At 42.8% G+C, this 25,141-nt stretch overlaps 1 protein-coding gene across 4 annotated transcripts in view; it reads right to left on the bottom strand.

Moving 5' to 3' along the window:
- CPQ (carboxypeptidase Q) overlaps window positions 1-25,141 on the bottom strand; it is a 161,739-nt gene that overhangs the window by 59,162 nt on the left and 77,436 nt on the right. For all 4 annotated transcript variants that reach the window (XM_081919787.1, XM_081919788.1, XM_081919789.1 and 1 more), the window contains one exon: window positions 5,112-5,223. In XM_081919787.1, the coding sequence (XP_081775913.1) occupies window positions 5,112-5,223 (112 nt within the window). The remainder of the gene's footprint in view (window positions 1-5,111; window positions 5,224-25,141) is intronic.

Raw genomic sequence — 25,141 nt, forward strand, 5'->3', positions numbered from 1 at the left:
TATTTTTCTAGCAATTATAGCTGAGGCAGCTTTTGGCTAGAATAAAGTAGTGGTTCGTCTTCGGCCTATTGGTTAATTTCTGGATTATATACCAGAAAGCACAGGGTGGTCCCTATGGTCCACAGGGGGAAAATAGGCTACAGAAAAGAGGATGCAATAGCAGCTGACTAGGCTGGTGCATAATTGGAAGAGAGGAGAAATGGTGCTAAGTATAGGTGCCTGCCTTGAATCACTTACAAGGAGTAGTCAAAGCAAATAGATTTAGGAACAAGAATAGGGCGAACACAGCAGGAAGGCAAAAAAAGAAAAGAAAAAAAAGAGAAAGACGAAACAGTGAGAGCAATAGATAGTTTGCTGTACAGCAGAGCCTGACCTAGAAACAATCATGTCCTGTCATTAGGAGTTTTCAAGTCTAAATAGTTAGCACTATCTGGGAAACTTTTAAAATAGCAAGAAAGCTATAATGTAGTTGCCACAAGGGCAAGGAAGAAATTCGCTTCAGTTCACGCTTAAAGCCAAATTTATTGAAGTCGCACTCCCCCCACCCTCCCAAAAAATAGAGAACTGAAACACATCCGTCTTTTGAAATTTGCATGCATCTGAATTTTCCAACGCAGTCCTCCAACCAAGCAATGTTGGCAAAAATGCATGCAATAGGTAAACACATGTGTAAAAATGAATATGCTAGTCAAAATAGCCAGCAAAATGCATTATATTAAATAATATAATATGCATGTTAAAAATATGGCGTATAATTCAAAGGGAGGTTTTGTTAATTTAAAGCTGTTAAAAGGTATTCATTTTTAGTATGAACTAAGACATTTGTGTGTTTTTTAAAAATACACCCACTCTTCATCTGCTTTAGCAGATATCACCAATATTGCAACTAGTGAAAATTAGAAGAGCAGTTCAATCTTCTGGGACATATATCTAAGGCTGGAACACTTTTCAGCATTTGGGATACAATGAGAGTCGATGGGTGCAGAAATGGAAATCATTAACAAATTTGACTGCATTTCTCCAGCAATTCTTTTGATTGTCAAATTCAATTGTCTCCTTTTGGGATATTCATTGAATTCACATGCCGTCCTCCATCGATTCCTTAGTATTGACGTTTAATGCTGCAGTACATATTCAGATTAGGCATTGTATTCATACCTCAGCAAAGAGGATTTAGTTTGTGTGTCCATTAACTTTAGCTTTCAAAATCTAACTATTTATCTTGTAGAACTCTGTAATCCCAGAATACACAACTACCCTCTTTTTAGACAACTTTGTGCGCCTGTTGAAGCAAACCACTAGCCAATCATTTCTACTGGACTGGAGTGCCAACTCCTAGAGGCCAAGCCCTTTCTCCCTCCCCCATATTTTTGGGAGGGGGAGCCACCCAATATTCAAAGACGGCAGCGGAGGCCAAGCATGGAGCCCATCACAGCATGGTTGCAATGGCTGGCTCCTCCTCTTCCTGCCACAGAGGGGAAGGAGCGAGGAAGCAGCCCTCTGCCAGTGGTGGTAAAAGGAGGAGGAGCTGATGGCCATTGAAGCCACCCTGCCGCCATGTTTAATTCCACCGCATGGCTCCTTCTGATGTCCTGATGTCACACACCCAATCTCGTGCTCAACATCACACATGCAACATTGCCCATTCTCCCTCAGAATGGTGCCTCTGCTATGGTTTACTGTGCAAAAGAACTTCCAGTGGATTATTTTCTTAGCATCTATGCTGCCACGACAGTTTTTGTGATCTTACTGGTATGGTATGAAAACCATCATTATCATCACCATCAATTAATTTATACACTTCCTACATGCCCAAAGAAGCTTCTAAGAGGTTTACAAGTATACAATCCATTATACAATCATTACGTAGCTAAAGCACACAATAAAATAATTCCATAAAAGCATTAAAATATCCAGAATTAAAATAAGACAATAAAACAAGTTAAAAAGCATAGCAATTAAAACAGTTTAAAAAGCAATCAAAACAATTAGATCAGTAAGTTCAAATTCAGGGAAATGCTTGCCTAAACAGCTGTGTCCTCAAGAGCCAACAGAATGCCAAATGCTGTTGGGGTCTCTCATATTTCAGAGCCACTCCTTAGGGACCACCTAAGCCCTTATATCCCAGCTCAACCATTGGTCATTCTCCAAGTTGGCGAGACTCATCTGATAGGATGAAGAAACTGAGCCTGTAGTGTTGTTGGCCCAGTATGGTGGAACGCTCTGCTAATAGCGATTCAGCAGGCACCTTTGTTTTAACATTTAAACACCTAGAAAACATCTTTCAGTATGGCTTTATCCACACCTCTGTTTGCCTCATCTCTTTCCCCCAGCGAAACCCACTCTTTTGCGCGGAATTGAAACAAATGGCATTCAGGTTTTCTACGGATTGCAGTTTGTTCTGATTTATCGCTAAAGGTAGGTTTTCCGGGATAAAGTGGAGTGCCAAAGGCAAAACTACATAGACCTGAGCCTAGAAAGTTTGGGGGAAGCAGAAAACTGCTCGTACTCATGCTGTCTAGGCATGAGATCAGTGGAAGTGTGGATGAGCCCTAGTAGTACACAAATCATTTGATAAATAAGTAAATAAAAACCTCAGCATCTCCAGCTAAAGAATCAGGAAAGGAAAATCAGGAAAGAGTCAGGGGTGAAAGGAAAGACCCTAGAGAAGACCCCCCCAATGGATGGAGAAACAGTGTGGCCTGAGGTAAGTCAGCTTCTTAAATTTCCTGGGTAAGGGACAATAGAGTGCCCCCTACACTGTATATATATTTGGCTTATGGAATGTATGACATTATGCAAAGTGATCCTGATGAGCACGACTTACTATATAAAGAAGCTGTGATGTAACCAAAATCAGGAGGAAGGAAGAGACTTGTGGCTGAGCTTCTTAAAAACGAGATGAGTAACTTCACAAATTTGTTCAGATAAATTGTTATGGAGTCCTTTTATGGTATGGAAAGAATAAGCAATAGACGAGACTGAACTGCGAATACGTTTCCCTTGAGACTGAAGCTGAATAAACAGCTGAGTCCCCAAGATTCCATATGGTGCTTAACTCGTTGTAGCGTAGCATCTTCTGTAGGGTTATTTTCAAACAATATTTCAACGGTCAGTCTCTTCATCCTTAGGGGATGTATCCTCAACTGAGCTGCTCAAGGGGGTGAGGGATGATCATCACTCATTGCTTTCATGCACATTGGCAAGGAAGGGTCCAGCCACCCAGGCAGAAGAGTGGATATTGCAGAAGCTCTAGCAACTGAGCAGAAGACTCTGCTTTCTTCTCAGCACTGAGAGAGGGGATAACTAATGGGATGGGAAAGGGGACGGAAAGGGGAGGGGAGCCTGAAAGCGGGGCTGCCTTTAACTGAATTGATTTTGCCACAGATTTTCTTACCAGAAGTAAATGAGAGGATGACTCAGAGGTCTCTGTGATATCACAGAGGTCTCGAAAGCATCTTCCCATTTTTCATAGAAAGCCTGCTTTGCCAGCAAAGGCAGCTTACATGGTTCAAAGCAATGCTTTGACTCTGCCCAAGAGACTTCTAGGCTACTCGATACTTTGGGGGACCTAATAAGTGAGAGACGGAACCCCGTGTGCTACCATGCACCACATCAAATGACACTTCTGACTTGGCAGACACCCCATGCAGGATTAGAAGATGCTCAAGATCCTCAGTTTGGAAGGCTGTCAGAGAAGGGTTGTCTAGGCCAAGTCCAGCATAAAGAACTGTGGACAGCAATCTGAGGAGGCACACAAGTCTCTCAGTTACAGTCTTTCCCACTATGGTGAGATGTCCTGTATATAGGTAAATTATAGCAACTATGTCTAAATTTGGAATTTATGTATCTGAATTATCACATGCTAATTTTATGCAAATCGGTGTTCCTTTTCTTACTCTCTTTCGGGTGATGCAATTCCTCTTTTCAGGGGCAAATGTGCAAGTGATTGTTTCATCTGGGGGCCTCTTTCATTTAGTGCTGGGGAGAGGGCCAAGCAGGTGAACTCACTCAATGGTCGGTACAGTGGTACCTCAGGTTACATACGCTTCAGGTTACAGACTCCGCTAACCCAGAAATAGTGCTTCAGGTTAAGAACTTTGCTTCAGGATGAGAACAGAAATCGTGCTTTGGCGGCGCGGCGGCAGCAGGAGGCCCCATTAGCTAAAGTAGTGCTTCAGGTTAAGAACAGTTTCAGGTTAAGTACGGACCTCCGGAACAAATTAAGTACTTAACCTGAGGTACCACTGTACTTGTCAAGATCAGCCACTTTCAACTGGGGTTGGGTGAATTGGGGAGGCCACAAAAACCTGAAAGCATGGGATGGATGCTTTAATTTACATACAAAACACCCCCTCACTCTATTTAATCCTAGGGAATAAGAGTGGGAGTTGCAAGCCAAAGGCAAGCCATTTTTTCCAGCCCCTGCAAAACGGGGGTCATACAGATCTGCCTTATAGGGCCTTTATAAGGATTATTTTGAACTTTGAATGCTACTGATGCTAAGCATGGAAGCCAGTATGTTGTAGTGGACAGAATGTTGGGCTGGCGTTGAGGATATCTGGATTGACATCCCTGCTTAACCATAGATCTTGTTGGGTGGTCTTGGACAAAGTGCGCACTCTCTCAGTTGATTCTGCCTCACACAGTAATGATAAAACTGGCCAACCATCTGCACTTGGCCCTGAGTTCCTTCAAGGAATATAACTGTGGCACATAACAAACAAATAGATTTATTCTATAAAAGCAGAGTAGAGCATCGTGATGGATATCACCATGGACCACATAATGGATCCAGATAAAAGAGATCTCAGGTGTATACAATATGGCTCATATAGTGTTTTCATGAATACAGCAACACTATGGTCAATACAGCTGTTTCCTTATTTTGGCTTTCAAGACACAAAGAGACTTCAGTCTCTGTAAGATCACAGATCTGAAAAAATATGAAAGTCTTGCCACAATGTTGCTACTATTAGGAGGGGAAACTCTGAGAAATAATTGTGTTGCAAATGGCCAGGGATTCAGGAAAATGCGCTTGCTATCACTTATTTTAAGCAGCGTTGTCATTCTTTACTCGTTAGATAATTTTTTAAAAGGTAAATATTTACCAAGATCTTTAATGAGCGATAATGCTTCCCATGATATAAATGCTCCACCACCGTCATCCATGGCTCCTTGCCCTACATCCCAGCTGTCCAGATGTCCACTGACCAGGACGACCTAAAAATACAACACAGAAAGGATAATTACACAAAAGTTCTGTACTGGAACAATCATACTCTCCAATGACCCTTCAATCGTTTTACCCATTCAGAGGATTTAATTCCTGTAGCTTGAACCATGACTGCACAAATATGTTCTTAAGTCTAATGATGGCATTGCAATTAGTTCTGTCCCAATGGGAAGTGATATAAAATGATTTTCTATTTGTATAAATGGTCAAGTTGCTGGGCTGATCATTTCAACATGCAACTGCAAGCTTATGTCAGTAATCTTTGTTGCTAGGCTTTAAATACCATAGATCAGGGTTTCCCAAACTTGGGTCTCCAGCTGTTTTTAGACTACAACTCTCATCACCCCTAGCTAGCAGGACCAGTGGTCATGGATAATGGGAATTGTAGTTCAAAAAACAGCTGGAGACCCAATGGAAATACTGCCACAGATCAACCTCTTCCCAACCTGGCTCCCATCCAGATGTTTTGGAATACAGATCCCATTACCCTTGCCCATTAGCCATGCTAGCCTAGGATGATGGGAGTTGTAGTCCAAAGCATCCAGAGAGCACCAGGTTAGGGAAGGCTGTCTTAGACTGTTATAATATGATGCACTAATATCATAGCAGAGACATCACCTTGCCGACAAAGGTCCGTATAGTTAAAGCTAGTAGTGATGTATGGAAGTGAGAGCTGGATCATAAAGAAGGCTGATCGCCGAAGAATTGATGCTTTTGAATTATGGTGCTGGAGGAGACTCTTGAGAGTCCCATGGACTGCAAGAAGATCAAACGTATCTATTCTCAAGGAAATCAGCCCTGAGTGCTCACTGGAAGGACAGATCCTGAAGCTGAGACTCCAGTACTTTGGCCACCTCATGAGAAGAGAAGACTCCCTGGAAAAGACCCTGATGTTGGGAAAGATGGAGGGCACAAGGAGAAGGGGACGACAGAGGACGAGATGGTTGGACAGTGTTCTCAAAGCTACCAGCATGAGTTTTGTCAAACTGCGGGAGGCAGTGGAAGACAGGAGTGCCTGGCGTGCTCTGGTCCATGGGGTCACGAAGAGTCAGACACGACTAAACGACTAAACAACAACAACAGGAGTCATTGAGGGGCTAAACTGCATGCTATACAAAAATCCTTGTAACAAAGCCAAAATCGTTTAAAATGAAAAGCAGCATCAAGAGCCTGCAATTTTGATTGGAAGAGCAGTTTGGGAGAAAGACCCCTTGCCTGTCAGCTGTTTTTCCACTCAAGTATCCCCAAGATGTCCCCCGGGGTTCTTCAGATGCATATTTGCCCTTTTCAAAAGCCCAACTATTCATTCCCCAGCTAAACTTAGATTTGTTTACTGCTGTGAAAATTAATGTAAAACCCATTCTTTAACAATAACTTCTTTGCTTTTTGAAACAAAAGCAAGCCCCCTTGTGCTCACCACAAGCCCCTTTTGCCTGGAGCTGACATACGGTAGTTAGTTCCCAGTGGGAACAATGGGAGCTGGCAAGACTTAGGAAGTGGTGGTAGCTCTGCCACGGAATCTCACCGCCACAAGTTTGCTGGGAAACCTAGTTGCTAGGAATCACAAATAGGATGCTGGACTTATGTTCTTATGAAGCGTCCGAGTGAGTATATATGGGGGCGGGGCGCTAAGGTGACCCTTCAAGTGAACTGTTTACACATAGCCTTGAGTATTCCAGTAAGTGCTGTAACTCAGTGGTAGAGCAACTGTTTGGAGTGCAGTGGTAGAGCAACTGTTTGGAGTGCAGAATCAAACCAATGATTTGCAAGCAAGCAAGTAAATGCACTTTAAGATACCTAGACACAGATATTGGCTCACACAGTAAATATTTCAGCAGGCCCTCTCATATTTGCCACAAGGTGACAGGAAAGGAAGAAAAGCAAAAACAATAAATGGGATGCTGTACACAACAGAATATCGGAGATCCACCAAGACAAGTTTTTAAGTAGCTGGCATGTGAACAGAAGGAGATGTTAACCATCAGAAAGAGTATGCTGGCATGACTGTCAATTGGGTGAGCTGTTTTCATCAAACACTGGATGACGAAAATGCACCTATGCCTGGAAGTGAATTATGGCCTAGTTTATAAGTGAATTGAAAACCTGAATTTACACCAGAAGTGATGCCTTTCCCATAGCAGTGAAGGACTACCCTGCTAATATGGTGAGATGTTCCCTGGCAACCATAGATTTGCGAATAGACCTGATGGAGAATTACTTTTTGTTCCTGTGAAAGAACTCGCATTACAACAGCAGGCATCTTTGAATCCGAAAGTGGTGTAATCTGTCATGGGAGCAGAAATTGGTGGCATAAAAGTGTACGAGCAAATTTCAGAATGTTAGATAAAGAGAGGCTGCTATTCAAGTAGGTTCAGAAAGAACACAGGAAGCTGCCTTTTACCAGGTCAGACTCTTTGACCATCTAGCCAATAATGTGTACTCTGACTAGCAGTAACCCTCCAGAGTTTCAGACCTTTACATTAACTGAAGCCTGGAGATTGCAGTGATTTAACCTGGAACCTTCATTATGCCAAATATATGGTGTACCACTAATCCAACTCTCCTGGGGTATTTCTCCTCAGAACACCTGTAGTATGAAAAGTTATAGGATTTCAGCAAGACGTTACAGCATATTTATGGATCAAAGGTAAAGCAGTAATAAGACTGCACCAAAATCTTTGCAGGACCAAATTGTATTAAAAACAGGGTTGTGTGTGACCACCCTGATAGAATCATGAACACAAACCATCACAAATGTGCACAATAAAAAAAAGATATATGGAGGAGCCTCCAAAGGTTTTAATGGGGCTGACGGTCTCTTTAATTGGAAGAGTATATTGTGGTAAGTCCATCCTGCTGCTTTAGGGGGGTCTCCTGCTCTGCTCTGGGACGCGGGTGGCGCTGTGGGTTAAACCACAGAGCCTAGGGCTTGCCGATCAGATGGTCGGCGGTTCGAATCCTCGTGACTGGGTGAGCTCCCATTGCTCGGTCCCTGCCAACCTAGCAGTTTGAAAGCACATCAAAGTGCAAGTAGATAAATAGGTACCACTCCGGCGGGAAGGTAAACGGCATTTCCGTGCGCTGCTCTGGTCCACCAGAAGCGGCTTAGTCATGCTGGCCACATGACTCGGAAGCTGTACGCCAGCTCCCTTGGCCAATAAAGTGGGATGAGCGCTGCAACCCCAGAGTCGTCCACAACTGGACCTAATGGTCAGGAGTCCCTTTACCTGCTCTGCTGAGTGGGGCCTTGGACTTCTGCCCCCAAAGTCCCATCCTGATGGCACCACTACCTAGTAGACAAAGCAATGGATTCTTTCCAAGGCAAAACGCCCTACATACTTTCTGTGGAAATATAGCATACTATTACATATTTATAAGCTCATATCGTAAGAGTTCATCTTCCACAACATTTGTTTCTAATTCAGAGTTAGAGAGGGTGACCACATCTCCCTTGAACAGGCAAGGCACAAACACAGGTATATCCCTCACTTTCCTTCTTGTTTGCTAGTTCACAACCAAGAAGAACAACAACATATCCCATGCCTTCCGACGTGATTTGCAAGAGCAATGAAGCTTCCCTGATACAGGCGTACCATTTTATTTATGTTTAATATACTGAGGAAGCATCAACATGTGCATTCAGGATCATGTTTTGCCTGTTTCAGAAAGGTATTTAAGGATTAGGGCTATTTCTAAGCAACCCGTCCATGTGAGCCTGGGGTTTACTACAGTTTCACAGCTAAAGCATTGCCTTTTTGTCCCCGAATCCTTATCGAGGATAATAGCAGAAGAGAAATTAAATGCTGGGTACATTTCAGATGCACGATGACTAATTCAGTTTCCTGGCAGGCCAGCACTATGACGATTATCCAGCACTTGTCAGTCATGTGCTGTGTTCTCACCAGGACAAGCTGTTTTTAATAAAAACGAGGAAACCAGGCCGAGGGGGTTCTTTGTCCTCCCACTCACATATGCACAGCCATATTAGGGAGTTGCTTCTTTTTTGGGAAAAAAAAGTCAGGATGCCCTAACTTCTCCCAAAGCAATCTCCCACTCCACGTTTCTTCTTATTCTCAAGTCTATTACAAGAGTGTGCAAAACATCATAGTATTCTACTACAGGACAATCTGCTTGTGTAGCAGCCCTTATGCTTTCTTTCAATAGGTTCTGAATCCAGTACAATAGGTTCCTTATGGCTCTTGCATGCTGACCTTTCAGCAAACAGGTCTGTTGTGTGGCCCATCTGAAGGAAAGATTTCCTGGCCTAAAATTCACATTTTCAAAGGAGTCTTCCCTTAAAGGCAGCTGATGCATGGCAGTCATTGCATTTCCCCCTTCATGCAACACTCCTGCACAGTAACATTTCATTGCGCTATCCTGTCCGTGAGGATAGATGCTGTTGGACCAGCTTCTATCAGCCCAAGCTAGCATAGCCAATGATCAGGGATGATGGGAGATGCATCCAGCAACAGATGGAGGGCACGAGGTTGGGGAAGTTAGCAGTAGTACATGACAGGGTGACATCTCATTGTGCTATCCTCTCCATGATGGGAAATCTTGCAGAGGGAGTGGATAACTATAGGTTTACTGTGGTCTCCTCTTGATTGTAAAAATCTGGTTTGATGATGCTGAACTACCTGAGAGGGTGAGGACCCAAAATGAAAGTGTCACTAACAAAGAAGCAAACTAGATGTGATGAGCTCCTTGTCTGTTTTAAAGTAAATGGCATCCATACGGTGTCTCAGTCTGGATCAAGGACATGTGGAGAGAGGATTTAACTCTTTGTACCTTCTACAGTCCTGATCTAGATTGCCCCCTCCCATGGCTGCTATTTGCATTGGGAGGAAAGGCCCCATTGGCATCAATGGGAACTTTTCTCCCACTGCAAAGAGCAGCTGTTGGGGGGTGGGCTCCCCATCCTTCCCCCACCTCATGGCTGCAGTGTACTTTAAAAACACACATAGTGTAAAGGACTGGAAGAAAGTGATGTTTAATTCCACCCATTAACTTTGGCATTTGATTTGGGGGTTGTTGTGTTTTTTTTTTAAAAAAATGCTCTCCGGTTTTCTTTTTTCCTGTGGCAAGATGTGAGAGCATGAGCACAGGACTCTCCTTTTCTCCTGTTTAATAAGCTTCATGATTTCGATAATTGCTAAGCTGGGACCTAGTACCATAAAACTTTAAAATCTAGGAAATATGGACATATGCTTTGCAAAGAGGTTGTAAAGCTACATGCACACACACAAAAAAGAAAGACTGCAAAGTTGAATCTTTCAACTTACACTTGAATCAGTTTTCTCACCATGTTGTTGTTTCTTTATTGCAAGTTGCTTATCATTTAACAGCTCCTAATTAGTAACATTTATCATTCATTTCTTGCTAACAATATTCCTGTTTTTACAGAGTTAGAGAACACATCTTTTTCCTCCCTAGCTAACCGCGAACCTAAAAACAAGTGTAGAAATATTATGATTATGCACCACCTGTCACTAATATACCTTTCGCTCTCCAGTCAACCTCATTAAAATGGGGGGTAGGGAAGACCTAAACTAAAACAAGGGCAGGAGATTGGGCCTGTCAAGAGAACTGTGGGTCTTTTGGAGGCAGCAGATCCAAAGTCACCAGTCACTGAAATACCCTGTTTTGGGGCTTTCTGTCAGCTGCTACCATTACAAGAACTGCCAGCATCCGATTTCTGTTCACAGTGATAATTTTCAGCTATTGTTCTTCCTTTGTCCTGAACATCTTCATGGTTGCTTGCCAAATAACCCCCTAGTATAATTTTTAGCCTGCCCCATTGCTGCAGTATGTTAGGGCAGAGGCTCCAGCTTCTCCTAAGTATTGGAGGGGGGCCCACACAATTCGGTACAGCTCCACCTGGTACGATGGCTGAGATCCTACCTGCCTGTGGACTGTTTAACCAAAATGCATCTCTGGGTTATTTGTGGGGCATAGGAATTCATTCATTTTCTCTCTCCAAAATATAGTCCGGCCCCCTGCTGAAAAAATTTGCTGACCCCTGGACTAGATGATCCTTGCGGTCCCTTCTAACTCTACAATTCTAATAAAAAAAAAACACAATTTTTGACAAAGCACCACAGAAAAGCTCTTCTTATGCTGAATGTTGTTCATGTGCTGCTTACCCCAGTTTTCTTCCCCTTTCGTTTTTTCTTTATTTGATACAAATATCAAACAGAAACACCAATGTACAAATAAAATTCCGGGACAGAGAAAAGGCCCGACAACTACAATGGCCTGACAGCTGAGCAAACAGAATATCTACTGTAGAAGAAGACAATTGTTCTCAGATTGGTCAGACAGAAGGACTTAAGGCATCATAAACAACAGGAGCTGATTATAATTCTTCAGACACTTGAATCATTAATTGTCACATATTGCACTGGAAGCATCCTCGTAATGTCAGTACAAGGATACGTCCAGCCCAAATAAAATGACTCCACTCTGCAAAAAAAGGCATCCTGCTATGATTGCCCTTTCAGGACATGGATTTCATGCCAAAGCTTCTCCGAAATGACCGTTCCCCACAGTTTACTGTACCAGAGATTTATGGCAAGAGTCCTGTCACTCTTCCACAGTTCTGTTATCTCAGGTCTGGCTGCAACTAATATGAATCAAAACAAGCCCTTAAATGCAAGCTTCTGAGTCAAAGAGTGAAAAATGCATTCATTTAATTTTTTTTGGGTGTTATAACAGCTGCTTGCCCAGTTGCAGTGTTGATCTCCTTGAGCACCCCATCCCAAAATCTCACTACCTATGGGCACTGCTGACTACAGTCCCACAAAAGTTCTGGGGCCATTGCAACCAGCTTGTGTGCCAATCTCACGGGGGTATAATACCATCTGTCAATTGTTTTTAATGTATTCTCACTGATATACACAGAAGCAGACTGTGACGCCTTCACCCTGCATATGCTATCCCACTGAGTAGAAGGAATTTCCTCTGCTTCTTATGGAGAATGTTGTTCACGTGCTGTTTGCCAGCTCTACGATTCTACGAATCTTACTTCAACGCTGACAATGGGACAGTGCAGTCCACCACGACTGAGGTAGCAGGCTACTTTGAGGGTCCCAGGGCATGGCATGCAGAATTCGCAGCTTTGTCCTCCAGCCAAGAGAAGGTTCAGGAGGAACAGGTGGGAGGCTGCTGCCTCCAGCATCAGTCACCTGAGGCAACTGCTTCACTCTGCCTAGGGATGGAGATGGCTGTGCCCTTATCCCACAGTAGCTTGGTGGTCAGAATTCTGTAAAGAGAAGCTGATCGTGGAATATTTATCAGATGCAAAAGTATGATAGGATGTGTGGTTAAAGTGGTGTCTGTTGGTTTCCTAAACAAGATCTCTCTCTCTCTCTCTCTCTCTCTCTCTCTCTCTCTCTCTCTCTCTCTCTGTGTGTGTGTGTGTGTGTGTGTAGAATGAGATTTCTCAGGAGGAAGAGGGCACATCTTTTTAAAGAGCTACATTAAGTCTGGTTTTGATACTTCTATAGGACTAATGAAGAGCGAAATCGATGACCAACAGCAAACAGGCTAACTGGGGTGAGGAGCAATTAGTTCCCTGAGAAACAAAAGACATCTGGGAGGTAGAGCAGAGCAAGCGTACAGCCTGGGTCGGCCAATTCAGGTGGTGTGTCGAAACAGACTTCATTGTGTTTTCTTCGCCACACTAAAGTTAAGAGTGCTATGCTCTCCGAGGTCTCTTTCATTATCTACATTCCATGTGGCCAATTAGCAGGCATGAGGGTATTCTCTGACTAGTGGCGGGGAGCGACAAAGAGGATGTGCCTTTATATCCCATTAGTGCTCTTCCTTTCAGCCTCTGAGAGGTCACAAGGAAACCAGACACTTTACTTCCAAGACATAAAAAAGCAAAATAGATGCTCCCCCAAACCCTGCCATGCACACCCTGGCTGCCCCCGTTAAAAGACTGAATCCTGGATCACCCTGCCGGCAGACAAAATGCGAAGCAGACTGAATGACCATACAAAGCCTGCTTTAAGGAACTTGCCACTGAAGAACACACCAGGGGAACACATCCAGCAGCTCATGGATTGAGTCCCCGTGACAAGTCGCTCCTCGAAATTCATGAAGACGTAAACCAGGGCTGGAAAAAATGTACTGCGGATCCGCATGGATTGAAACGCAGAAGTGTGTGCATGTGTATCCAAATGCTTCACAACTGCCTAGGAAGAAATTGGATACTGACATGCTGGAACATGTGCAGAGGACGCCACCAAGATGATCAAGGGTCTGGAAATTAAACCTTGTGAGGAACGGTTGAGGGAGTTGTGTATGTTTAGCCTACAGAGGAGGAGACTGAGAGGTGATATGATAGCCATCTTCAAATATCTGAAGGGCTGTCACATGGGAAATGGAACAAGCTTTTTTCCTGTTGCTCCAACTAAACATTAGTCAGAACTTTCTAATGGTAAGGGCTGTTCCAGCAGTGGAATGGACTACCTTGGAAGATGGTGTGCTCTCTTTCATTGGATGTTTTTAAACAGAGGTTGGATGGCCATCTGCCAGGGATTCAGCCATGATTCCTACATTTCATCGGATTGGACTAGATGGTCGTTGGGATTTCTTCCAACTCTACAATTCTAAATTTTCAGTCATTATACCACTAATGTTGGGAGTATGGCTTTTATTTATTATCCAGGTGTGCATACATTTACTTAGTTTTCATAATTTAGTCTGCCTTTCTGGCTAGCCATGACCAGGATAAAGAACCACTGAATTGCCCTGTGCTTATTGTGGTCTATATAGCCCAATATTGTCTGTTCCAAACTCCCCCAACCTGGAACCTTTCAAATGTTTCATAAAACAACTCCCATCAGCTCTCTAACCCAGCCAAAGTATATGGAGGGTATGAGATCGGCCTAGTGATAGCTCTCCAAGGTCCCTGGTGTGGAGATCTCTCCCAAACCTTGAGACTTGTTATAACTGCACTGAAACTGGAGCCACCTTTTGCATGTTCTCTCCCACTGAGCTATGGGAATACCTCAAATGGCCAATGAGGGCATACTGTGAATCCTGCTCAGCACATATGCACAACAGGAGGATCAGGGTGGAGCTCAATCCTGGGTCTTAAGAGACTTCCTTACAGGACAAAGAATGGTCACTGTTATTGATCTCCAGTAATGTACCTCCGATATCCAGTAGTGGCAATTTATTTTACTTTGTTTATGTATATGTGTGTGTGCTTATAGATATATATTTGTGTGTGTGCACTTGTGGGCATGCACAGAGTCAGATAGAGAGAGATAAAATTGCAATCAATTCTCAGATTTCTGAGTGCAGATCCTTAACTAACCAAGGCAAGACCATCTGCACACAAAAGGGAGGTATCAAAGGGCTTGGGGGACGACGACCCCAAGGTTTGCACAAGTTGTGGGGTTTTTTATAAAAAGGGGGTGAAGGTAATGAAAAACAGTCCAATAGGGACTGAATATTCTCCGTGAGCCTGAAATGCCAGTTGTCATTGCAGGTGGAATGGAATGGCATATTCTAATAGAGGGCAGGGCTGACTGGCACCGTTGTTGCAGGTTCCACGTATATGGAATGTACTCAAAGTAGCTTACAAACAAGGGACACGGGTGGCACCGTGGGTTAAAACACAGAGCCTAGGACTTGCCGATCAGAAGGTTGGCGGTTTGAATCCCCGTGACGGGGTGAGCTCCTGTTGCTCTGCCCCAGCTCCTGCCAACCTAGCAGTTTGAAAGTGCAAGTAGATAAATAGGTACCGCTCTGGTGGGAAGGTAAACGGCATTTCTGTGTGCTGCTCTGGTTCGCCAGAAGTGGCTTAGTCATGCTGGCCACATGACCCGGAAGCTGTACACTGGCTCTCTCGGCCAATAAAGCGAGATGAGTGCCACAACCCCAGAGTCGGCCACGACTGGACCTAATCGCCAGGGGTTTACCCTTTACCTTTAGCTTACAAACAAACAAAAATCTCCAACACCATCTGATGCTCCTCACATCTGGGATGAATCCAGTGTCCTGGTAGCAATCTATATAGATTCTCCTCTCCCTGGACTTGGGAACAAAATGTGCAATGCAGCAGCAGCCAACAGCTTAAACTGAAGCAACCAAAAATAAGAGCCTTGGTTGGTTTTCGGCACTGAATTTGCTTGCCATTGAAAGGAGCTCTAGAAGCTAAGTCTGCATAACCTTTGGCTCAAATTAAGCCTTGGTCCCCAATTTCCAAAAAAAAATTGGCTTTATCTGGACTCTTCTCTCCCCAACTTTTCTTTTCCTTTGCATTTCGGCTTCAGAACAAAGCCAGATTACCCTTTGCATCCTCATTATTTTTTCATAGTTTACTGATCTTTCATTAGCTGCTTAGAAAGCCAACGCAACTGAAGAAGCAAAGCATCTGCTTTGTGAGCCGGTATTTTAAAATTACAGTTTCATGACACTCCCCCCCCTCCCCCAAGGCTTACTGACGGGGAACATAATGCTGAAACAAACAAATCACAGAGAAGTCAAAACAAATACTTTCCTTCGATTCATTTTCTTGACAGCTTTCACTGACGGACTATAATTCCCTCTCTCCCTCCCTCTCCCTTCCCCCACCCCCATGCCCAATCTTGAAAGAATTTTGGAGCTGGCATCCCATCTTGTGAACAGCTTTCAGGCGCATGAACAAAGTGAAGCGGGCTCTGTTTTTAACGGCAAGCCTCAAGTCAGTGATGTGGAGAGCTCTGGAACCGCTACAAAGGGCAGGCAGAATGGGTGCAGTCTAAACAGATATGGCTGTTTGGTTTCTGTTCCGGAACTGCTGAGCACAGAAGTAAACTGCACGGACCATGTTTGCTTGCTCTGAATATCCCAAATAGCGAAGGCTTGATTAAGGGGGCCCCTTTTTTTTCATCTGACCAAAAACGAAAAGGGGGGAAAAGAAAAGGGGGAGGGGGAAGTAGCCCAGGGAGTTGCCTCAGTATAACTCTTTATTTTAATGTTGTGTGCTTTCAAAAGTACATCTGCTACAACTGCACACAACAGCTTAAGGAGAAATTTGTTTTTGACACATCCACAATCTAACAGCAGGAAATTTGGAATTCACACACTTGTTTCAGCTCCTGCCATTTATGCCGAAGCATTCAGCCATCACTTACAGGGGAGATCCTGAAATTTCTCATTTTGAATTCAATACGAAGCCATAATGTTGCCACAGAAATGTCTCCAGAAGTGAAATCTGAAGCAAATCAGGGGAGTTTTTCTTTCAGAAAGAAGTTCCAGAGGTTTTCAAGGAAAGCCTTCTTTCATTAAAACTATTGTTTTTAATTTGGGGTGTTGCTGGTGGCCTGAATGTCCCGGCCAATCCATCATTTCTACTAAAGCAAAATGGAGGTTTTTCTTAGCAGGCCAGAACGAGGTATATTAAACCATTTTGACAAGCCCTGAGATTTTTCTCAGGCAGAGTTCAGCACATCACCTTGTTTTGTAGATGCCTTGAATTGAACTACAATTATAAGCTGATAATCTGCATAAATCTGAACACACCTGGTTGCTGAGGGACATGTCAACATGGTGATACTTAAGTAATAAAAGATGTTTCAGAATTTCCCTTTTCATTTATCTGCTAACTATTGATACGCATGTGACTGTCAGTTGTGCGTAGAATCCACTGCTGTTAAACAAGGTGCCCCAAAATTGCTGACAGAGAGCTGTTTCGTTTTATGCTTAAAGAGTAAAATGACGAGACCCAGAATTGAACCACTAATCAAAGTGCAAGAGTGATATGTATTAGTTTACCAAGTCCAAATAATAATAATAATAATAATAATAATAATAATAATAATAAAAAATTTTATTTATATCCCGCCCTCCCCAGCCAAAGCCGGGCTCAGGGCGGCTAACAAAATAGCATGCTCCTATTGATTCAAGCCAGTATGTGGACCGAGAACTCCCAGAAGTGCAAGCTGGATTTAGAAGAGGCAGAGGAACCAGAGACCAAATTGCAAACATGCGCTGGATTATGGAGAAAGCTAGAGAGTTCCAGAAAGACATCTACTTCTGCTTCATTGACTATGCAAAAGCCTTTGACTGTGTCGACCACGGCAAACTATGGCAAGTTCTTAAAGAAATGGGAGTGCCAGATCACCTCATCTGTCTCCTGAGAAATCTCTATGTGGGACAAGAAGCTACAGTTAGAACTGGATATGGAACAACTGATTGGTTCAAAATTGGGAAAGGAGTACGACAAGGCTGTATTTTGTCTCCCTGCTTATTTAACTTATATGCAGAATTCATCATGCGAAAGGCTGGGCTGGATGAATCCCTAGCCGGAATTAAGATTGCCGGAAGAAATATCAACAACCTCAGATATGCAGATGACACAACCTTGATGGCAGAAAGTGAGGAGGAATTAAAGAACCTTTTAATGAGGGTGAAAGAGGAGAGCGCAAAATATGGTCTGAAGCTCAACATCAAAAAAACGAAGATCTTGGCCACTGGTCCCATCACCTCCTGGCAAATAGAAGGGGAAGAAATGGAGGTAGTGAGAGATTTTACTTTCTTGGGCTCAATGATCACTGCAGATGGTGACAGCAGCCACGAAATTAAAAGACGCCTGCTTCTTGGGAGAAGGGCAATGACAGGCCTAGACAGCATCTTGAGAAGTAGAGACATCACCTTGCCAACAAAGGTTCGTATAGTTAAAGCTATGGTTTTCCCAGTAGTGATGTATGGAAGTGAGAGCTGGACCATAAAGAAGGCTGATCGCCGAAGAATTGATGCTTTTGAATTATGGTGCTGGAGGAGACTCTTGAGAGTCCCATGGACTGCAAGAAGATCAAACCTCTCCATACTGAAGGAAATCAACCCTGAGTGCTCACTGGAAGGACAGATTGTGAAGCTGAGGCTCCAGTACTTTGGCCACCTCATGAGAAGAGAAGACTCCCTGGAGAAGACCCTGATGTTGGGAAAGATGGAGGGCACAAGGAGAAGGGGGCGACAGAGGACGAGATGGTTGGATAGTGTTTTCGAGGCTACCAGCATGAGTTTGACCAAACTGCGGGAGGCAGTAGAGGACAGAGGTGCCTGGCGTTCTCTGGTCCATGGGGTCACGAAGAGTCGGACACGACTAAACGACTAAACAACAACAAATTGATTCAAGCTAAAATGACAATGGTTTGTTTGTTTTTGGTGCCGCAAGATTACATTATTTGACATGTTTCATATCCTGCCTGTCTTCCAAGGAGCTCAAGGCAGCATACATGATTCTGGCCCATGCATTTTCTCCTCAGAACAACCCTGTGAGGTAAGCTGATGAGCCACCCAAGAACACCCAGTGAACTCCATGAACATAAGATGAGGCCAATGGCCCATCTAGTCCAGGATCCTGTTCTCATTGTGGCTGACCAGATTCCTGGGGGAAGCCTGCAAAAGCAGTCTGCCCGCCTGTGATTCCCAGCAACTAGTACTCAAGGGAAATTTTAACCTAGATCTTCCAAGTGCTAGCCCAACACTCAAACCATTACACCACACTGTGCTTCATGTTCATGTTCTGGATCTTAACGTTACGATTCAGTTTGCTGTCTATTCTAATTCTCAAGTGCATATCTTGTACTTGGATCAATGAAAAGATGGTGAACATTTTTTTTTTTAAAGGAGTACAATAAATTCTTGGGTTGTGTCCTCATCTAATTGGTTAATGCTGTTCCTTAAACCTACTGCCATGTTGATTCGCTTGCTAAATCAATGGGATTTCAGCCAACAGTAAAACACATACACCACTGATTTAGGTGCACAAATTATTCTCTAAAGCAACAGTTGCACAGCTTGCATTCTCTGATTTAAGTGCTCCTGCTTTCTCCTTTTCTTGCTTATTGAGGTCTATTACCTCAAAAGACCTGCTAGACTGCATTCCTGCATTTGCGGCTTGCCAGAGCTGATGAAGAAGCTTTCGCTACCTGTCTACTGAATACCTACAAATTTTCTATAAAACATTGGTCGGGGATTTATACTGGATCATTCACACATCATTCCTCAGTATTATTTGTTCTCTGATGCTTCCACAGCGTTACCCCATTATTGCTGTCGCTGGAAGTTCACTCAGATGTTATAATGGAACAAAAGTGAGACAACCCCCACCCCAAACCTTGAACATTTGTGGTATGAAAAGTTACAGGATTTCAGCTGGAAGCTATGCACAGGGACATGCACATAAAACTTCTGCAGGTGTGAACAATACTGAAAGCAGGATCATGTAGAACAATCGCAATACCGTCATGAGCACAAATTCTCATGCACAGTAAAGGTGATGTCTGAAGGGGCCCAGTGTGATGATGCAAAGGACAAAGAAAGGATGACTGTCGGCCTATAGATGGAATGGGCTGAGGATCTGTTATACTGAACTGTCTAAAAGGTGAGATGACATGTACACGTAAAAAAGAAACAGTAGAATAGATTCTCAAATACCCAAACCTGATCATATGTTTACAGTATTAGGTTTTACTTGAGGTTTTTAATCACACAGAAGTTCTGCAAGAATATATTGATGCTGTAAATCAAATCTCCCGAACACCCTTTATATACAGTTGGAAGGGATGAGCTAAGCTACTCAAGTTAATGTGATATTTGCCCCTAACAAGTGCAAAGGTCGCTATGGTACTTCATATCCCACAACCATCTCGATTTCAGCAGGACATCCTGGAATTACAGAAGCTACTGATTGGATCCTGGAATGTCTCATTTTTTGGTCTGGTGTTCTAGTGTGAGTCAGCTGGCTCGCACCAGACTAAAAGACGCTCTTTTTTGGGGGGGGGGGTCTTTGACTCTTGTGTGAATCAGCAGATTCCCAGGAGAGCGTGGGACCAAAAAACAAGCATCCCGGTTTTGATTAGCGGGATGGTAGAGGGTATGGTATTTTTCCTTGTCACCTGATCCCAAAAACTGATGTGCAAGCTGAACTAGGATTGCAGCTTTAAGATGCGGGGTTGATGAAGAAGACCTCTCATGGATCTCTTCCAGCACAGTGGTTTCAATTGTTAAAAACTGAGATTTGGACAAAGAAGAACCCATAAGAATGGTGGAAATGATATTGAAGTGCTGGAACATTTTACCCTATTATGAAAATTGCTGTCTCTAAACTGTAGTCTTTTAGAAGAAGAGAACCTTTTGCAATTCAGACAGCACAATTGAAAAAAGATCTAAAGACAGAAATCAAAGAAGATTTAAAGGAAATTATGATGACTCGAGTATGTGAGCAAGTTCATATGTGATCAAACTATCATGTACACTTCTGTATAAGCTGCTACTCTGTATAGGCAACTATGCTACTTTAGAAATATGCACTTCGTGTGGTTGTGTATGGAGAAACAAATAAATGTGGCAGAGATATATGTATTAATAATAAGACTTTGGGTTTTGGCGCTGATGGCAAGCTGGCTTGTCCTACAACACTTGATAAGACAATAGATCACTCTCAATTTGTAGTTAATGCTGCTTCAGCTAAAGTCATTGTTTGTTTTATAAAATGCCTATGCAGACAGCATCTCATTCAAAAACAACAACAAATGCTTATGAGATTAATAAAGCCATAAAACCTGCCTTACTAATTGTTAACACTTGGGAAAACCAGAATGCACGGCATCATTTACATTTTTACAGAGAGAGAGAAAATTATCAATGTGTCACTATACCTGCAATTCATCATTCTATACAGCTCAGCGAGTACATTACAGTCACAGAAATTGCATTGAATAACATTTTAAATCCTTTCCCCTCAAGGGTCCTGTGCATCTGATTATACCACGCAGAATTATCTGCAAACATTGGAATGGTGTGCTGAGTTCATAGATTTTAATGGCCTTGCAGCATGTGGGTATAATCACTTCTTGCTCACCTCCCCCACATGTTATGCAATATCCTTTGCAAATGATATACAATAAATCGAATGAATGTGATTAATGTTTGTCATAAATCTGCTTTGGCTGCAACATTTAGGAATTCACTTAAGGCAGATATATATATATAAAGCTGAGCTCTTTCCCTTCTCGAGAATATCCTACCTGCTATAAACTCAAACTTGACTATCTCTTTTTAAACACGAAATGTGTTCTGCACGTCACCTGCAACCTATTCTCTTTCATCCTTTAAGGCTCTCCTCCAATTCTATCAGAGTAGATTAAAATTGATAACTGGCTTCAAGAACTGTTGATCCTCTTTGAAGTTGGGGAGTTTGCCAGAGAACCCATTTAATTTAATGAAACCAAAATTGGGCAGGTCAAGAGGACATCCCCAAAGCATCACCCAGAATCGGAAGCTTGAGAAATGCTTGCATTTTAAATCTTCTGCATAAAGTGGTTGAGTCAAAGGAATTGCCAGGCATAGTCATGTGAGTGGAGAAATATAAGTAGCATTTTTATATAGATTTTTAGTGCCCTTCAAACACTTACAGGTTGAAGTTTCTGTCTTTTAATTCAAGAAAGAAATCAGCAGTGCCTTTTCTTCCCTGATCATTTAAAAAGGATGCAATTATATGCGCAATTACCCTGAAGTATCCTTACTCTTGTGTTTCAAGGGATGAAGTAAATAGCTATTGGATGGTGCTTTAATTGCCTTAGATCCATTTTTAAGACATGTCTATGTGGCCCTTTAAAAAGGCAATTTAAAAAATGCAAACCATATTTTCAGAGGTGTGCATTTTTCATTCACAGGATGACTGTTTAATGTATCCTTATGAATACATGTGTGAAAATAGCTCTGAAAAGTAGTTCACCCATGCAGCCTGTTCCAACATGTTCCTCTCACCTGAATGTGGATTAAAAAGGAACAAAATCAAATCCAGTTCACAGACCCATGATAACCTTCAAAGAGGTTGTAGTGACATCCCACTATGGCAGGTGGGGTGCAGCCAATCCATCTACAGCATTGATGATGCTTTGTCACTCTCAGCAGCATCCTATACATGTCTATTCAGAATTAAGGTCCAATTAGCTAAGCAGCTGCTCTGCAACGGAGATACAGTTTGCATCTCTGTCTGTTGAGAGAATCATTATTTTTATTGCTTCAGTCACTGTCCAGAAAAGCAAATCTGAAATGCAGTGGTCAGCATATATATTGCTCTGACTCCTTTTATGAAAGTGTCTCCACAACTTGCATAATAATAATAATAATAATAATAATAATAATAATAATTTATACCCCGCCCATCTGGCTGAGCTTCCCCAGCCACTCTGGGCAGCTCCCAATCAAGTTTTAAAAACAGTACAGTGTTAAATATTAAAAACGTCCCTGAACAGGGCTGCCTTCAGATGTCTTTTAAAGATAGGATAGCTGCTTATTTCCTTCACATCTGAAGGGAGGGTGTTCCACAGGGTGGGCGCCACTACCGAGAAGGCCCTCTGTCTGGTTCCCTGTAACCTCACTTCTCGCAATAAGGGAACTGCCAGAAGGCCCTCGACGCTGGATCTCTGTGTCTGGGCTGAACGATGGGGGTGAAGACGCTCCTTCAGGTATACAGGACTGAGGCCGTTTAGGGCTTTAAAGGTCAGCACCAACACTTTGAATTCTAAAACTTTAAACATAAAACCCCAGGAAACGTTGTCAAATGCTTTCTTAGCGTCTAAAAAAAACAAAGGTCCAATGAGTTCAATAAGACTTACTTTCAGATAAGAGTGTATTGCAGGGGTGGGGGACATGTGCTCCTCTATATGATGCTGAGGTTCTCAATTCTCAAAAGCTCCAGCCATATGGTTTTGAGGCTCCCAGCTCCAGTCAGTATAGCTAATAATCAAGACTGGTGACTGGGAGAAGCCACTAGGACCATATAACACAGGTCCTAAAAGATCTACATTGGCATATATTGGAGAAAATAACATTCAGAATGCATGCTGTTAAGAGAAAATTGAATTTAAATGTGTCTGTTAGGCAAACTTACACGCAAAAACGCATATAGCAAGAGGAAATTGTACTAAAATGCTAATGGATTTTCATGATGACTAAAACCAATGTTGAAATGTGGAGAATGAAACAAAATCAGAAGAATACGAAACCGAGAGAAAACGAAATGGATACAAGTGCTCATCCCTTGCTACCAGTTTGACTAACTGTTCCCGGGAAAATTTTCCTCTGCGCTTTTCAACATGGGGAAAGAACCACACAACACTCACTTCTTTTATGTCCCCTGTGCAAAATCATGGTTGCGCTGATAGTTGTATTCATATTCCACCCAAAACAGTGATTTTCAAACTTTCCATTATCATCTTCAGTAATCCTCTTTTCCATACTGAATCCTGTCTCTAAGATTCTGCAAGCAATACAATATAAAAGACTATCTTTTCCCTTTCCCTTTCCTCTCCTCCTTTATTTAATATGGACAGTTCTGTTAACCTGAAAGCTAGAATGCTATTTTGTTCTTTTTAGTTGGTTCTCTGAAAATTATTACAATATTGATTCTATCCGGCAGTGGCGGAGCTTCATACTCTGACACCGGGGGGAGGAGAGCAGGTGGGGGCGGGGCTGGCATGCATCCTGGGGGCAGGGCACGCTGCGTGTTCTGGGGGCAGGGCACCCAGCATGGGCAGGGGGCAGCCGTGATGGCACCCTGCTGGGATCGCACTGCCAGGGGCGGTACGCTCCCCCCGCACTCCTCTTCCTCTGCCAGTGCTATCTGGATAGCTCTGTCTTTTGGAACAGAATGGCTTCCTGCATTTAAAAAAATAAAATAAAAACACATCATTTTAAAGGATTCCACATTCACAGTTCCTACCAAAAAACAAAACAAACAAAAGAAGAGTGAACAAGTTGTGTCCTCTTTAGATAATTACTTCCAAGTGCCTTCAGGACTACAGCAGGTGAAGTGCAAGAAGAAAGATAATTCTTTTTGCAGGTAATGCAAAGTGACAGTAGTCGAACTGCATTGACTTTAGTGGTGTCACTTAGAGATTACAGTAATGTAAATGAACATTATAAGTCAGTTAGTCCCTGGAACATTTTCTGCTACATTTTTCAAAAATGGGTGAAGAACCACTACACTCACTTCTCTTATGCCCCCAGTGCAAAACCATGATTGCAATCATGTTAGTTGCTTTCATATTCCATGGTTTTCAAAATTTCCATTTTCCTCTTCAGGAATCCCCTTTTCTACATCAACTTATATGCTGTAGAATCCTTGTGCAATACAGAGACCACCTTAGGACACACCCTGATCTCAGTTCGTGCATAGCATGGGTTTGGGCCTGTCACTTACCCTGTGTCAATTGATGGCACCCAACCTCGCCCTATGGCTGAATATTGCAAAGGGAGATCAGTATGGTTCAGTCAGCTGCAATTTAGGGTAATGGCCCTTACAAATCACTTCAGTTGTCAGGCGTAAATGGAACTTTATAACAAAAAATAGCAAATGGGCTCAAAGTTAAGATGTGGAATATGCTCTGTGGGAGGCATGCCTTTCTGTAACATAGTGCAGGTTCAGGTATCTATCCCCCCTCCCCCTGTTTTCGCATTCGCCACAGTATGCATGTGGAAAGATCTGAGTTATCTGAAAGGACAGGAGTGCCAACCATTTAACCTGGCAAATTAATGACAGCCAGGCTATTCATCATTGTGTAAAACTAAAGCTACTATACCACATGAAACAACATCAAACCAAAACCAAAATCATAGCAGCACACTTTGAAACTGTCTAAGGAGTCAAGGAAATAACTCGGCGGCCTCCTCCAACCATACTGTTAAAGCTCAAGGCGGGACTGATTGAGATTTGGTGAACTCTCAATTCTGACATTGCAGAATAGATGGATAAATACTGTACATGTTAGGCTCTCTTATTATTATGTCCACAGCTCCAGAAATACAACATATGAGCAGCTGTAAAGATGATGAATGGATAGGCCTGCATACTAAGCCCCTGCGGACATCGTCCATTCAGCAAGTTAGAGTATA

This window comes from Podarcis melisellensis (genome assembly GCF_964234715.1).
Source record: "Podarcis melisellensis genome assembly, chromosome: 7".
NCBI classification, from domain to species: domain Eukaryota; kingdom Metazoa; phylum Chordata; class Lepidosauria; order Squamata; family Lacertidae; genus Podarcis; species Podarcis melisellensis.